Here is a 15021-nt window from a genome sequence, read left to right on the forward strand (position 1 = left end):
TTTATTAAGTATTTAAAATTATGGTTGCTTTTATATTTAACAATGAACAATTTGTGAAAAATAAGGTGTGTGTTTTGCTAAAATAAATTTATCATAATTTCAAATGCATATATATGTTAAATATAAATAGAAGATACTCTTTTATACCAAACAACAAGCTTAAGTGTTGAACAATGTTGTCTTGTAGTATTATTTTATTATTTTTAAAGTTATGCTACATGTATTAAAAATCTCTTTATATTTTTATAAGCATTTAAAAATATTTTTTCTGGGCTTTTTTTATATTTTGTTAATTTTATAACATCAAGCTTAGCATATTTTTCAGTATTTGTTTTCCTTTGAAAAAGGCAAAATAAATGATAAGAGATTTTCCCCTGGTCATTATAAGTGTAATTAAGCGCATGTAGACATTTGTTAACAATATCACTATTAACTTTTATCTACTTAACCTTTTTGAATATATAGTTTTCGAGGAAAATACAACATAAGACTATAAATGATCATCATTAAATTATATAAAACATAAAAGTTACACCGTGATTAAATTATTGTATCAAAATATCTCAAATGTTCTTATTTTATCACCACGTCTTTATATTTTTAAATATTTTCCAATTTAAAAAATTGTATTGGCTATTAATTTAATGAAGAATGAAAATGCTGTTATCTTTTTTTCCATTTAGTTAATATTTGCAATAACAATAGGTAAAACCATAAGCATGAACTTGGTTTCCATTAATATATATGGCAATTTTACATTGGATGCATAATAGATCCATATTGACTTATGTGTATATTTTTCAACGCATGCATTGGAATATTATTTTTCTCATATATCCATATACTTTGTTTTTTTAATTGGAAAAATTTATTTTTTGTTTCATTGTGTGCTAAAAAGTGTATAAATAATTTTAGCATTATACTATTATTCATATAAATGCGGTATTCAAATATTTTTCCATAATGTATAAAGTAAAAATTGATGATGAATTAAATAAAATTTAAAATAAATAAAATATAATAAGATGCCCCAGTGATATGAATGTATTTTAGTGAAGCTGCAGTTTTATTTCAAATTAAAAACTTTAGGAACAAAATAAAAAAGAAATATTTTTATGTCATGCTTTAATACATATATATTGCTAATAAAATTAATGTATTAAATACTTATATATTATATAAACATATATTATTGTATTAATTTGACAATGATAAATTTAAGTATTAATTAAAAATAAAGTGAAATTGCAATACCCGAAGGGAAATCACATTATCATTATTTTTTTTAAAGCTTCACAAGCATACATAATAGATTCATGTATATTTTTGTTTTCATGTGCATATAACGTACTTTAAATTTTTAATCTTAAAGTTCTTACATAAAAAAAAAATAACAATGAAAAAGGAATATTTCATACATTAAAAAACCCATTATATACATAAAGGAGGAAGTACAATATGAATATCAATAGTTTATCAAACGTGAAAGTTTTTATGGGTTTATCATATTAAAGCATTATTTATATTACATAGTCGTAGTAACAATAATTATAATAGTAATAACATAATTAAAATTGACTAATTTAATGAACAAATTAAGGATATTTATTTTTGTTTTTTTTTAAATTTATCAATATTGATCGATTATAATAATTAATATGAAGAATAATATGAACATACCCAATAATATTAACAATAACATGAATAATAACTATAACAATGAAAATTATAATAATGTTAATAACAACTCCAGAAGCATCATAAATAATAATTTAAACATGCCTGCAGGAATAAATAATATGGCAAGCAATATGAATGATAGACCTAATAATATGAAGAACTTCCCTAACGGGGTAAATGGCCTAAATAATAATATTGGCAATATTAACAACCTTAATAAAATGCATAATCCGATTGGGAAAATCCATGGACATATTAATAATATGGGTGCTATGAATAATAATATAAAGCATGGTGTGCAAAATATTATAAATGGCATGCCAAGTGGGATAAATAATATGCATTCCAATTTGAATAACATCCCTGATAATATAAAAAACATGGCAAATGCCATGAATCCCATACCAAATAACATAAATGACATTAGGGTGAATGCAAATTATCCCATGAACAATATGAATACAAATGTCAATTCAAATAATAACGTTAATATTCCAAATGATATGAAACACAGAATTAGAGTAAACAGCTCTGAAATAACTAACAATGTGAACTTTAAAAATATGATGAATAACAATAATAATGCCCATTATGGTGCTCCTGATAATTCAAACAGAAATATGTTTTATGTAAATGACATGAAAAATGTTGACAATAATGTTATAAATATACATAATAAAAGAAATAGTACTGCTAAAGAAAAGCAAAATAATATTCCTCAATTTCGAGAAAAGGAATATCTTGAAAATGTGGGACATAGAGATAAGTATTTATTAAATAAAAATGAAACTGACAAAATTTATTTACAAAATAAACAATTAAATAATATGAATCAGGGAAATATCCAAAACATCAATAATAGCAATACGAGAAAAAGTAGTACAGGAAGTATTAACCGGATGATTAACAATAGTGTGCAAAACACAATAAATATAAATTCTAATAATAATATAAACCCAGTGACCAATATTGGAAATAATAATGATACCAATAATAATATTCTTCAAAGGAATATGAAAAATATAGAAAATGGCGGAATGCATAACCCCTTAAATATGAATCAAATGAATCCAATGAATTTAAATAAAAATTTTAATTTCAGTTCGAATGATCCACATAATTTTAATATAAACGGTGTAGCAGATAATAAAATGAATAACAAGTTTAAAGATCCAAATTACAACAATATAAATAAAAATATTAATGTACCATTTAACGAAGAGCCAAAATATGATCCATATAACTTAGGAAACAACATTAATCGAAACAATGGAAATAATGGTATTATGGTAGAAAAAAGTATGAACAATGCAGACCATTCTTTTTCAAAACAACATAATAGTGGCATGTTTGATGTTAAAGCACACAAAGGGAAAGAAAATTTTGGAGGAATAAAAAATATGAATAATGCAAATAAAGTTGGCCAAGACATTATAAATTTGTCTACAACAAATATGCAAAAATTAAATGAAAAAAATCAAAAAGCAAATGGAAATAATAATAATTTTATGGGAAACAACGTACCAAAAAATATGGAAAATGCAGATTTATATAAATTACAGATGAATTATGATAAATTAAATCCAAATGATCCAAATAATTATAATGATTTTATAAAAGAAAACAGCAAAGGAAAATATATATCTGGAAACAAATATAATACTAATGCAAATACTATAGGAGGAGATCCATCAAAAAATATAATACAAAAAATGGAAAATGAATTAATAAATAAAAAATTTAACACCATCAATAATAATAATGAAAATGGTTCAAATGGTCATATGAATGAAAATATGATATATGAAGAGATCAAGAAAATGAATAACGCATCTTTTGAAAAAATGGTTGGGAATGATATGCTCATGTTTAATGGGCATCGTTCCATGGAAAATGGAATAAATCAAATGGTTAATATGCAGGGTTTTAGAGATATGAAAAACATTCTTAGCATAAACAATTATCGTATGGCAAACGATAACGATCCTAGATCAAATGAAAAAAACAATAATATGTTCAATAATCAGAGACCTAGTTTCGAAGGCTATAATGGGACAGAAAATCTAAAAGGAACAGGAAATGAATTTGAAGAGAAAAAACGAAAAAAAAAAAGAGAAAAAAAAAATGAAATGGAAAAAAACGAAAAAAATGGATTGAACCGTGATAAAAATTTAGATGACAAAAATACAATAAATCAACTCATGGAATATAATGGTTTTATGCATACTTTAAATGAAAATAATGAGAGTGGTGAAATTGGCCAAAATATAAAAAATAATTCATTTGATGATATTTCTAAAAACTATATACAAGGGCAAAGTATAGGCAATGATGAAAAGGAATTAAATATAGACTCCAATTTAAATGAAAGCATGAAAAAAGAAAATTATGAATATATTAGAAAACAAAATATGTTTGAAAATTATGAAAATATGAATAATTTAAAAAATGCATTTTTGGAAGGAGATCAAAATATGTTAAATAATAATGATATCTTTAATAAAATAAATTTCAAATTTCAAAAAAAAAAAAGTGATGATTCATATGAAAATGCAAATATGTTTCCAAATGGTCAAAACGATGAAGATAAAAAGTTAATGGTATTGTCTCGATTGTTTGGGAATGTTATGGGTGAAAATGCAAATAATAATAACAATGATGATAATACACAAACACAAAATGAAAATAATATGAATAATAATGGCAAATTGTCCAATATTCGAAAAATGAATAGCAATACTCTTGAACTAGAGTTGTATAAAAATATGCCTCTAGATACTATGTTAAATAAATTAAACTTAGATAAGAATATTCTTAATATATTAAAAGATAAAATAAATAATATTAACAGAAACATTAATGTAAATATATGTTCTACTCCCATGGAAACACCAGAAGAACCAATTAAAATGGAAAATATAGACTTATTAAAATTAATAAATTTATTTGATGAATTTTTAAATTGGTCTGAAAATAATTTATATCAAATTAAGTCGCAATTATATAATATTGCATTTTGTTTATTATTAGAATTATATATATTAATATTAGCAAATAGATTTTCCATGCTAATAGATTTTAAAAATAAATATTTAAAGAACTTCGAAGCCTACCATCCCGTAATTAAATTTCTATCCAATTGTGTTAGTTTGAATCAAATTTTTGAAATTTCTCTTCTTCGTTTTAAAGAAAAGAATGCCAAGCACATCGCTTACATGAACAAGTAATACCCTCTTTTCAATTATCCTCATTAAAAAAATCCATATTTTATCAGTTATACTTCGCACGATTTGATGTGCATATCTGTATTATCACCTTCATTGACATATATGCATAAACTTTTTTTCTTAGATTGGGGAAAGCATCTCTCATGCATTATTTAAGTGTCTATGGGAGTATTCCATTATATAATTTAATTATGACTAAAATAAAAATAATAGAAATAGATGATGCAAATAAAAATTTTAATTTTTTTCATGAATTTATTTCTATGAATTTTTTATATAATGGAAATTTAAACTACCCAGTTCAATGGAATTTACCTTCTATTTATTTTATTAAAGACGTATCAGAAACTCAAAATGTAGGGAAGAAAATAAAAACATCCATATATTACTTCATGATCATGTTTATGTTTGATATAATTTTATGATAAAAAATTATATATTACTATTTCTATATATTCCATTTTTATCGATATATTTACATATTTCTTTAAAAATTTCAGGATGATAACATAAAATCTACAAAGGATAAAGAAGAAAATTGCTATGTTCCAAATGAAAATAGTGATGCTTATTATTACTATAAGTATATAATAAAAATGCAGGCAGATAATCGATTAAAAGTTACAAAAAATAGGATGCCAAGTATGTTATATTACTGCTTGAACAATTGTACCGATATGACTTGTGCAGAAATTTCATCATTTGATGGATCATTAGTTGCTACTGCTCATTCAAATAATATAATAAAACTATGGAATATCAAAAAATCGCAAATGAATAAAATAAAAGAAAAACAAAAAGATATGGAAATTGATAATAACGAAAATGTAGACGAAATAAAAAATTATAGTAATATAGAAGAAAATAAACCAGATTCTATATATTTAGATGATCAAGATGAAAATGGAATAGCTAAATTATATGGAAATATGCATAATGTATCTAGTTTATCTTTTGGAGAAACAAATAAAATTTTATTATCAGGAAATTTAAATGGTGATATATATTTATATAGTACAATAAGTAATAGAAATTATGTTAAATATTCAGGTGGACATACACCTATATGGTCTATAGATACAGCTTTTTTAGGTTATTTTTTTTGTACAAGTGAGGATGATGGAAATCTAAGAATTTATTCAACTAATAAAACATACCCTCTTGTAACATATAAATATAATTGTACATCAAACATATGCAAATATCACTACAATAATACGATCGTTGCAAGTGGATATTATGGTATACATCTTTTCAGCTTTACTTTGCATATATGAAATAAAAATAGCTATTTTATAATAGCTATTTTATAATAGCTATTTTATGATTAGTCAAATATAAATTTATACATTTTTCTCTTCTTTATATCCAGATAATTATGTTCATTTGTACGACGTTAGAATGAACTCCTTTATAAAAAGATTTAAGAATAATTACCCAAGTAGTCATGGAGTGACTTCTTTGAGTTTTTCAAAAAATGGAAGACTTCTTTCTTTTGGAGGTATTATTTCATTGATTTTATCAGCTTGGCGATTTGCTTATAACTTTCTAATATATATATAAAGGGATAAATGATGCATGTTTATTTATATTTGCATATTTGCTATATATTTTAGAATTGACATAATGTAATGCATATTATTTCGAGTTTTGTGCACATATATGAATATATATTTTTTTTATTTTTAATCATATTATAGGAGGATACACAAATAACATAAATGTTATAGACCTTGTAGCTGATAAATTTATTGATGTCGAACCAAAGCAGTTTATTAATACCAAGGGATATAGTATGGGGGATTATTATAGTAGTTCAAAATCCGAAGAGAATCATTTAGGTTTTTATCCTTTGCCGAATGAAAGTGAAAAATTATTAATGCATAAAAATATTGACGAGTATGAAGATAAAATATTAAGTATCGATTTTAGTTATGACAACAATCTTTTAGTTTCCATGTCTTGTGATAGTCACATAGATTTTTATAATTGTTCGAAAGGTTAGAATATGAGAAAATTACATAAAAAAACAAACACATAAAATTCTTTATTCCCATAGATTACAGATATATATTAATTACCACCACATGTTTTTTACATATATGCTTTTATTTTCATGCCTTTTTAGCATCGAAAGAATTAAAGAATCCCCTCGCAGAGAAAAAACGAATTAAATCAGGAAAAGACAATAAAAATAATAGTCCATATGTCCGATTGTCGAAATCATATGGTGTTAATTATTCGAATTTAATATCTGCGAAGTTTACACCAGAAAATGTTCTTCTTTTATTCGGTAAATAACATGTTTCTTTACGAAATAAATATTTTATTAATCAAAATATATGCACTTATATACATAATGCATTTACACACACCTTTTTCTCTTTAGGAATTAATACCTTAATATGATAGCAAGATAATCAGTTCAATTATTTTCTCAATTTCCTCCATTTTTTGTTTCAATGTTTTTTTAGACCAATATATTGTTAAATAATTTTTTTTTGTAGCACATTTATATTAAGATAAATTCCACTAATTTTATAATTGGGGTGTTTAGAAAATTTATGTGCATATATATATTTTTATATCTACTTCCGAATTTTCTTTTTTAAATTTACATTTTTTCTACATCCACTTTTATAAAAATCATTTGTATTTTTTGATATATTCGCATTTCACAACCCATTTTTTTTCATGTATTATCCATATTCCTATATGGTATATAAATAAACACTATTTTAATGTATTTGATTAATATTACATTTAAAAGTTAAAAAAAAAACAACATAGAATAAATTTCCATGATTTATATTATATTTATAACTATGTACAAAATTATTTCTTTATTTTTTAAAATTTTTTTAATATTAAAAACGGTGTAGAAAATAATATTTTAACAATAATTAAATACTATTATATTACATCTATTTATAGTACAAATGAATGTTATATCTTAATGAAAAAATGGAAAAAATAAAAAAAAATAAATATTTAAAAAATATTCATAATAAAAAATATAAGATTTTCTGTATAAACAAAATATTTTAAATTGATATAAGTAAAATAAAAAATAAAATAGGTCTAATAAAAATCCCAATCATTGTTCTTTTTCCTATTATATATTTATATTAAATTTATATAGTTGTAAATATTATTTTTAATAGCGCATTTTTTTTTCAATTATTAATTTTTTATTCTTTAAATTTCCACTGGGATTATTATAAGTTATTTAATCATTTTTTTATTTTTTTTAGATTATTATAAATTTTATATATACAAAAAGTAATTATTTTTCTGCAAATTTTTGTAGATATAATTTGAAAAAAGGATAATATATTATTCCTTTATAATATATATATATATATAATTATTACCATTGAAAGAATATATATATATTTAAAATGTTTATAGATTAGTAATTATATGATGCGGGAAATAAAAAAAACAAAAAAGTATTATATTTATACATTTTTTGAGATTATTTAATATTAAAATTATTAAAAATGTTGAATAATGTTAATCAAAGTATTTATAACTTTAAAGAGCTCGCTCGACAGCTAGAAGCATGCGTACAATGCAATTCAACAGGTAAATTACATCATACTATTTTTGCATTATTAGTTAACTCATAATATTGTTTTTTCATGCGTATGTTTAATGAATATTTACAATATGTTTATGGAAAACACACATTAAATGATTTGTTTTGTTTCTTTACATTTCTACATGCAGATATTGAAGTGATGCGAGAAATATATTCAGAATGTAAAAGGTAAGAAATTTGAAACAAATCAAGATTCATATTATTATAAATTACATTTTTTTATAAATATAATATCCTATATCAAAAAAAAGATAAGCTAGACATATTTATTATTATTCTATTTTAACTTCTTTTTAGAAATTTAAGTAAATTAGAAAAAATGACATTGGAGGCATTAGAAAAGGGAAATTTAGGCTTATTCGAGAAACTAGTTGAGGTAAATCATAATATTAAATTTTGTAGATTTGCATATTAGTATGTTTTGCATTTTATTTTCGTGTCTTTTATAAGCATAAGTATTTCTATTTATTGATCGATTCATCTATATACTTATTTTGTCTATATCCACCTTACATGTGCATTTTTTTTTTTCAAAATTCATAGGCATCAACGCAAATAAATCAATCACTTCATACTTTTGAGGATTATGAAAAAAATCCAAAAGAAAGAAAAGGTGGATATTCAGAAGCAAATGAAATGAGAAACACAAGTTATGATACAAGAAATTTTAAAAAGAAAAAAAGTGGGACAAGAGAAAAATTGTATAAAGGTATAGATGATGATAAAGGGTATTTAAATAAAAGTCGAAGTGAAAGTAAAAGTAGAAGAAAAGGAAATGAATACAAAAAAAAGAAAAAAGAAAAAAAACGAAAAAAAAAAAATGATAGAAGTGATGATAATAGTAATAAAGAGGTAAATATAGATGATAATCATTTTATAAAATCAGATTCACCAGATTCTTTAAATAAATATTTAAAAAATTTGAATGGCATAAATGGAATTAATAATTATGATAATATTGATGATTATTTAATGGAATTTAATGAAAAAGATAAAAAAAAAAAAAAAAAAAAAAATTATTCAAAATCAAAAAAATCCGATTCTAATAACAATGATGATGAAGATCTTTTAAATAATAATGATTTAAATTCTTTAAACAGTTTTGATGAATCAAATAAATTAGATAAGACATCTTCAAAAAATCCAATAGTTATAGTTATTCATATTTATGATATTATAAATGTGTCGGTAGATTTAAAAAGTGTAAGTATTTATTTAACCCTAAAATCAGCAGACAAAAAAATTAATATTAGAAAAAAAAGTAAAGGTTCAAATATAGAAAATTGCTCTATAAATTTATCAGAATTTTTTGAATATAATGTCCCACATTGTAAAAAACTATTTTTAATTATTGATGTAATAGATAATACCACAAATAAAGCATATTATAAATGCTTAATAAATTTAAATAAAGACATTTTGAAAAAAACGAAATACTTAGTTCCAGCAGCATATTTATTAACAAAAATTACAGAAAATTTCAATCCTGAAAATGAATTAAAAAATAGCAAAACTGTATGTATAGAAGCAAATGATTTAGCTTCGAGTATAAATGCTTCAAAAGATAATATGAATCAAAAAGAGCCTAATGATTTTAAATTGATAGGCCCAACCATTAATATATATCCTCCCCCAAATAATAATATAAATAATGATAACAAATTTAATAATTCGAATAATAATATGAACATTAATAATAATAACAATCCAAATTTTACTAATTTCAATTTTAATAACAAACATATAAATAATAACATGAATAATTTTAACTTTGCAAGTCGAAATTACTTAAACCGCAATATGAACAAATTTAATTATAACAATCCAAAATATAGAAAAAGCAATTTTAGCAACTTTGCTTTTCCCCCTAATTTTGATCCCAGACATGGTCCCAATATGTTCATGTCTGAACCCAATTTTCTCAATCAAACTTTAAATCCAAATTTTATCCAGCCAAATATGCCAAACTCAAATTTTATTAACCCTAATATTATGCCCCGTAATATTAAACAAAACATGCCTATGAGTCCTGGTTTTGTCAAACCAAGTTTTTCTAACCCTAATATGAATACTCACAATTTTGTACCTCCAAATTTCGCCTATTCTAATGGGCCCGAAAATAATATGAATAGCGCACACAACTCTTTGAACGTTTCTAATGAATATAATGATGCAAAAAATATAAATAATAACAAAACAAATAGTGATAACATAAGTGATAATTATAGCAACATAAACAATTTAGTTAACTTAGATAATATTGAAAATATTCGAAATAAAATAATGAAAGGAACAGATGAAAATAAAAACAAAACAGATAATAATAATAAAGAAGAAAACGAACAAAATGATCAAGTATTTTCAACTAATAATCCATATGTAATAATGAATATTTTTTTAAAAAATAAAGACTTTGATCATGAAGCAGAACTAATGAAATATAATAGTTTAAATTTATATAAACAATTATATAAATTAAGCAATAAAGAAAAAATATTTTATGAATCTAGAAATGTAGAAAATGAGAAAAAAATTGAACAACTTGATAAAGCTGTAATGCTTTTGGAAATATATAATGAAAGCTATGTAGATGCTAATGATAAATTAAAAAATATAATAGAATCTAATAAAGAAATAATAGATGTAATTGAAAAAATAGTAAAAAAAAAAAACAGTAAAATAGAAAAATTAGAAAAAGAAAATGAAAGAATTCATGAAGCAGAAAAAATTATTCAAGATAATAAAAAAAAAAATAATTATTTATCAGAAAAAATATATAAACTTAATAATTTATTTAATGAAAATACATTGAAATTAAAAGATTCTAACCAAATAAATAATAACCTAAATACTAAAGTTAGTAGCCTATTATATCAATTGCAAAATGCACAACTGAAAAACGAAAAACTATTGTTTTATTTATCATTTTTATTAAAACATATGCATAAAAAAAATTTAACTAATGCAGAAAATTTCTTAAATATAATGAAACTAAAAAAAATGAATTGGGATATAGAAAATACAGCAGTAGATTATTATGATACCTTCATGCAAGATGTAACAGATAATTACAATTTTATAAAAAATCGATCAAATATAAATAATATGGCTATAGAAGATTATATAGAAAACAAAAAGGGAGGAAAGACAAAACAAAAATTATTGGGGGAAATACTACAGTTCTGCAATAATGAAGAAAAAAAAAAAATTTTAAGCATCAAGAATGATATGAATAATAAAAATGAAAATCAAATTTGTATTACTAACAATGTGACCAACAATAGTAGTGATGAAAAAGCTGCTTTGGAATGTTATGACAATGATGAGGAAGTAAAATTAAGTATTGAAAATAATAAATTAAAGAAAAAAAATCCATTACAATCTGAAGATGACGAATTTTTAATGGATGAATGCTTAATGACTGAATATAAGAAGTTTGTATCTACAACAGATCTTAATAAAACAAAAGAAAAACATGGAAAAAACAAAAAAGGAATATACAATAATATAAATATTAGCGATAACTCATATGATAATGATGAATACCAATTTAATTGTATCACAAATGATGTAAATGTTATGCAGAAAGGATCCGAAAAAAATAAGAAAAAAGAAAAAAAAATAAAAAATAATTATAATAGCTCTGATGAAGAATTAGAAAAAGCAATTAATAATAAGTATTTGAACAAAATTAACAAATCGAAACTTGAAAATAATGAGTCTTCTGATGAATATGGATTTAATACGATGAGAAATGAGACAGCTAGCGATTCAAATAATACATTTTCATATATAAAACATGCTAATGAAAAGAAAGATAAGGATAAATCAAAAAAAAACAAAAAAAATGAAAAACATAAAGATAAACATTCAAAAGAAAAAGATGATACACCATTTGATAAAGCAATGGATTATGCATTTAAAGAAATAAACCATGATGATATTAACATGAATATTCATATGCATAATGATAAAAGAATGGATTTTTTCGAAGAACACAATTTTTCTGAAAATAACCAAGATGAAGGAGAAGCAAATTTAAAAACGAAAAAAAAAAGTTCAAATAAATATAAAAAAAATGAATATAATAATGATGAAGAGAATATAGATAAAAGAAAAAAGAAAATGATAAACAATGCATATGAAACCCAAAGCACAAAAGGTAAAGACAAACAAGATATGTTTAGTGATAGTTATTTAGACAATGATGATAAAAATAAAAGAAATAAAAAAAATAAAGAAAGCTTCTTTTCTATGAAGGAAGTCGAATTTGAAGAATATAGTGATGACATAAAGGAAGAACATAATAAGGATTTAGTTAAAAAAACAAAAAAAAGTAAATCGAAAAGTCCATATAATAATGGTGTTAAAAATGAATCAGATGAGCATATAAACGATTTTAATGATTTTGAACAAAAATTCAACTATTTTGTAAAAGCTTCTAATAATATGAAAAAAGATATTTTATCAAATGATAATGATGATGACAAAATTAACTATTTAATGAATTTAAATAAAAAAAGCTATTTTAGAACAATGACAAAACTAATAGGCAAATGTAATGAAAATGAACCAGAAAATATATCATATTCAAATATTTTCCACAACAATCAATTAAAATCAAATTTTGTAACAGAAGAAGAATTAAATAATCATAGAAAATATTTGAAAGCATATTATATAAAAAACACAAAGGGATTAATTTTTCAAAATTCAATTGTTAAAGTTTATGTGAAATTATATTATCACAATAATAATTCTACTGAGGATAGTAAAATGACCAATAGCAACAATGAGAACCTTAATGATACTGATAATATTATCAAATTAGACGACAAAAAAAAAGATAACATATATATGAATATTTATATAAAATCTATTTTATATAATATTATATATGTTAATGCAGACTTTGATGGAAATAAAATGGATAATATTAAAATTATAAGAAAGAATTTGAAACAAAAATCCAATGAAACAGTAGGAGAAAATGATTATATTAACTTAAAAAAAAATGAAGTATGCTTATTATATACTCTTGGATTTAAAAAAAAAATACTAAATACTTTACCATTAGTTTTAAATCTGAAATGTTTAAATAATGACAACACATCAATTAAATTAAAAATATCCTTACCACTTCCTCACATGTTTATGCTTAAACCAAATAGCGAATGTCTAAACATGTTTATAAATAAAAATTCAGAGAAAATTAAATGCCATTACAAATCTTATTGCTATCATATGATGAATCGAGAAGCCTTTAATCATTTTATTAATACCATCAAATTATATAAATCCTTTAGTATTTTTCATTTTGATTCATATACTGTTTTACACAGTGCATATCCCGTTGATGAAAATAGAATGGTACCTTTGTTAATTTTTTGCGAATTTTCTCATAGAAACCATAATATTCCGAATGATTTTGCCAAATTCCATTTGATTTCTATTTCAAATAGTTTGATTCAATTTGCACTTAATTTGTTTAACCAAATTATGTAGACAATACTATTTTTACTTGCAATTTTCCGTTGCAATCATTCGTTTTCATTTCCTATTTTGTTTTTTTTTATTCTTCCGTTTGTTATAATATTTATACATAATTCTTACATATGCATCTATATAGTATACAAAACTGCATTATCATTATATGTACTTTTACTTTTATTCGGAAGGTTCCTTAAATTGGTCTCAACCGAATTTGTTGTTTTGTGGTTTTTTCGTTATTAACTTTTAATTCAGTATGCTTTTTTAATTGATCGTTTTTTTGGTTAACTTGAAAAATTTCAATAATATTTTTCATTCTTTTCTTTATATATATAATTTTTACTAACTATATTGTTGGCTCCTATGATTATAAATTTCCTAGTCTTTTAACTCATCCTCATTAAGTATTAAAATTATTTACAAAATACTTTTATTTTCTCCCTTTTTTAACAATATTGTTAAAATTTATTTATAATTTTCGAAACCATAGTCAAATATGCATATGTATTATACGACATTGCAAATTCTGTTTCGGGAACTGGAATATTAATGTTTCTAAAATTGTATATTAAATCGTTCTCTTTTTAGAACAAATTAAAGAAAAATAAAAAAAGCACATAAAAGTTATTGTATATTTATTTTTTCAATTGTATTATTCTTTTCAATTTTATATATAAGAAAACTTAAATTTTATCTTTCCATTTTGTTAAATATATAAAATGATATGCTACAGGATTTAATACAGTGTAGCACTTTTTTAAATTATAAATTAACATGGATTAATCATTTAATTTATAATATTTTTGTTTTGTATATAATCATAATATACTATTTTATTATTTTTAAATACATAATAACAAATATATACATATAATTATATTATATGTTTGTTCATGTTCTCTTTTTATTGTAGTTTCATACAATTTAAAAACAATATAAAAGGGTAAAAAAAGGTGGCTATATTTTTCCTTTTACCAATATAACTATAATCATATTATATTATAAAGAGTTATTATTATT

The 15021-nt window shown here is 22.2% G+C and overlaps 2 protein-coding genes across 2 annotated transcripts; both read left to right on the top strand.

The window, feature by feature from the left end:
• Positions 1-1658: 1658 nt before the first annotated feature.
• PCHAS_0711200 (WD repeat-containing protein, putative) lies at positions 1659-7316 on the top strand (the record flags this gene model as incomplete). The annotated part of the gene is made up of 7 exons (XM_016797645.1): positions 1659-4903; positions 5032-5263; positions 5408-6149; positions 6280-6408; positions 6608-6907; positions 7036-7200; positions 7297-7316. 7 exons carry the CDS (start codon positions 1659-1661, stop codon positions 7314-7316), a joined length of 4833 nt encoding a protein of 1610 aa, XP_016653579.1.
• A 1094-nt stretch (positions 7317-8410) lies between these two features.
• On the top strand, positions 8411-14016 carry PCHAS_0711300 (conserved Plasmodium protein, unknown function; the record flags this gene model as incomplete). Its single annotated transcript, XM_016797646.1, has 4 exons — positions 8411-8495; positions 8640-8679; positions 8809-8887; positions 9055-14016. The coding sequence occupies 4 exons, from the start codon at positions 8411-8413 to the stop codon at positions 14014-14016; spliced, it is 5166 nt and encodes a 1721-aa protein (XP_016653580.1).
• Between the last annotated feature and the right edge of the window lie 1005 nt (positions 14017-15021).

This window comes from Plasmodium chabaudi (assembly GCF_900002335.3).
Source record: "Plasmodium chabaudi chabaudi strain AS genome assembly, chromosome: 7".
NCBI classification, from domain to species: domain Eukaryota; phylum Apicomplexa; class Aconoidasida; order Haemosporida; family Plasmodiidae; genus Plasmodium; species Plasmodium chabaudi.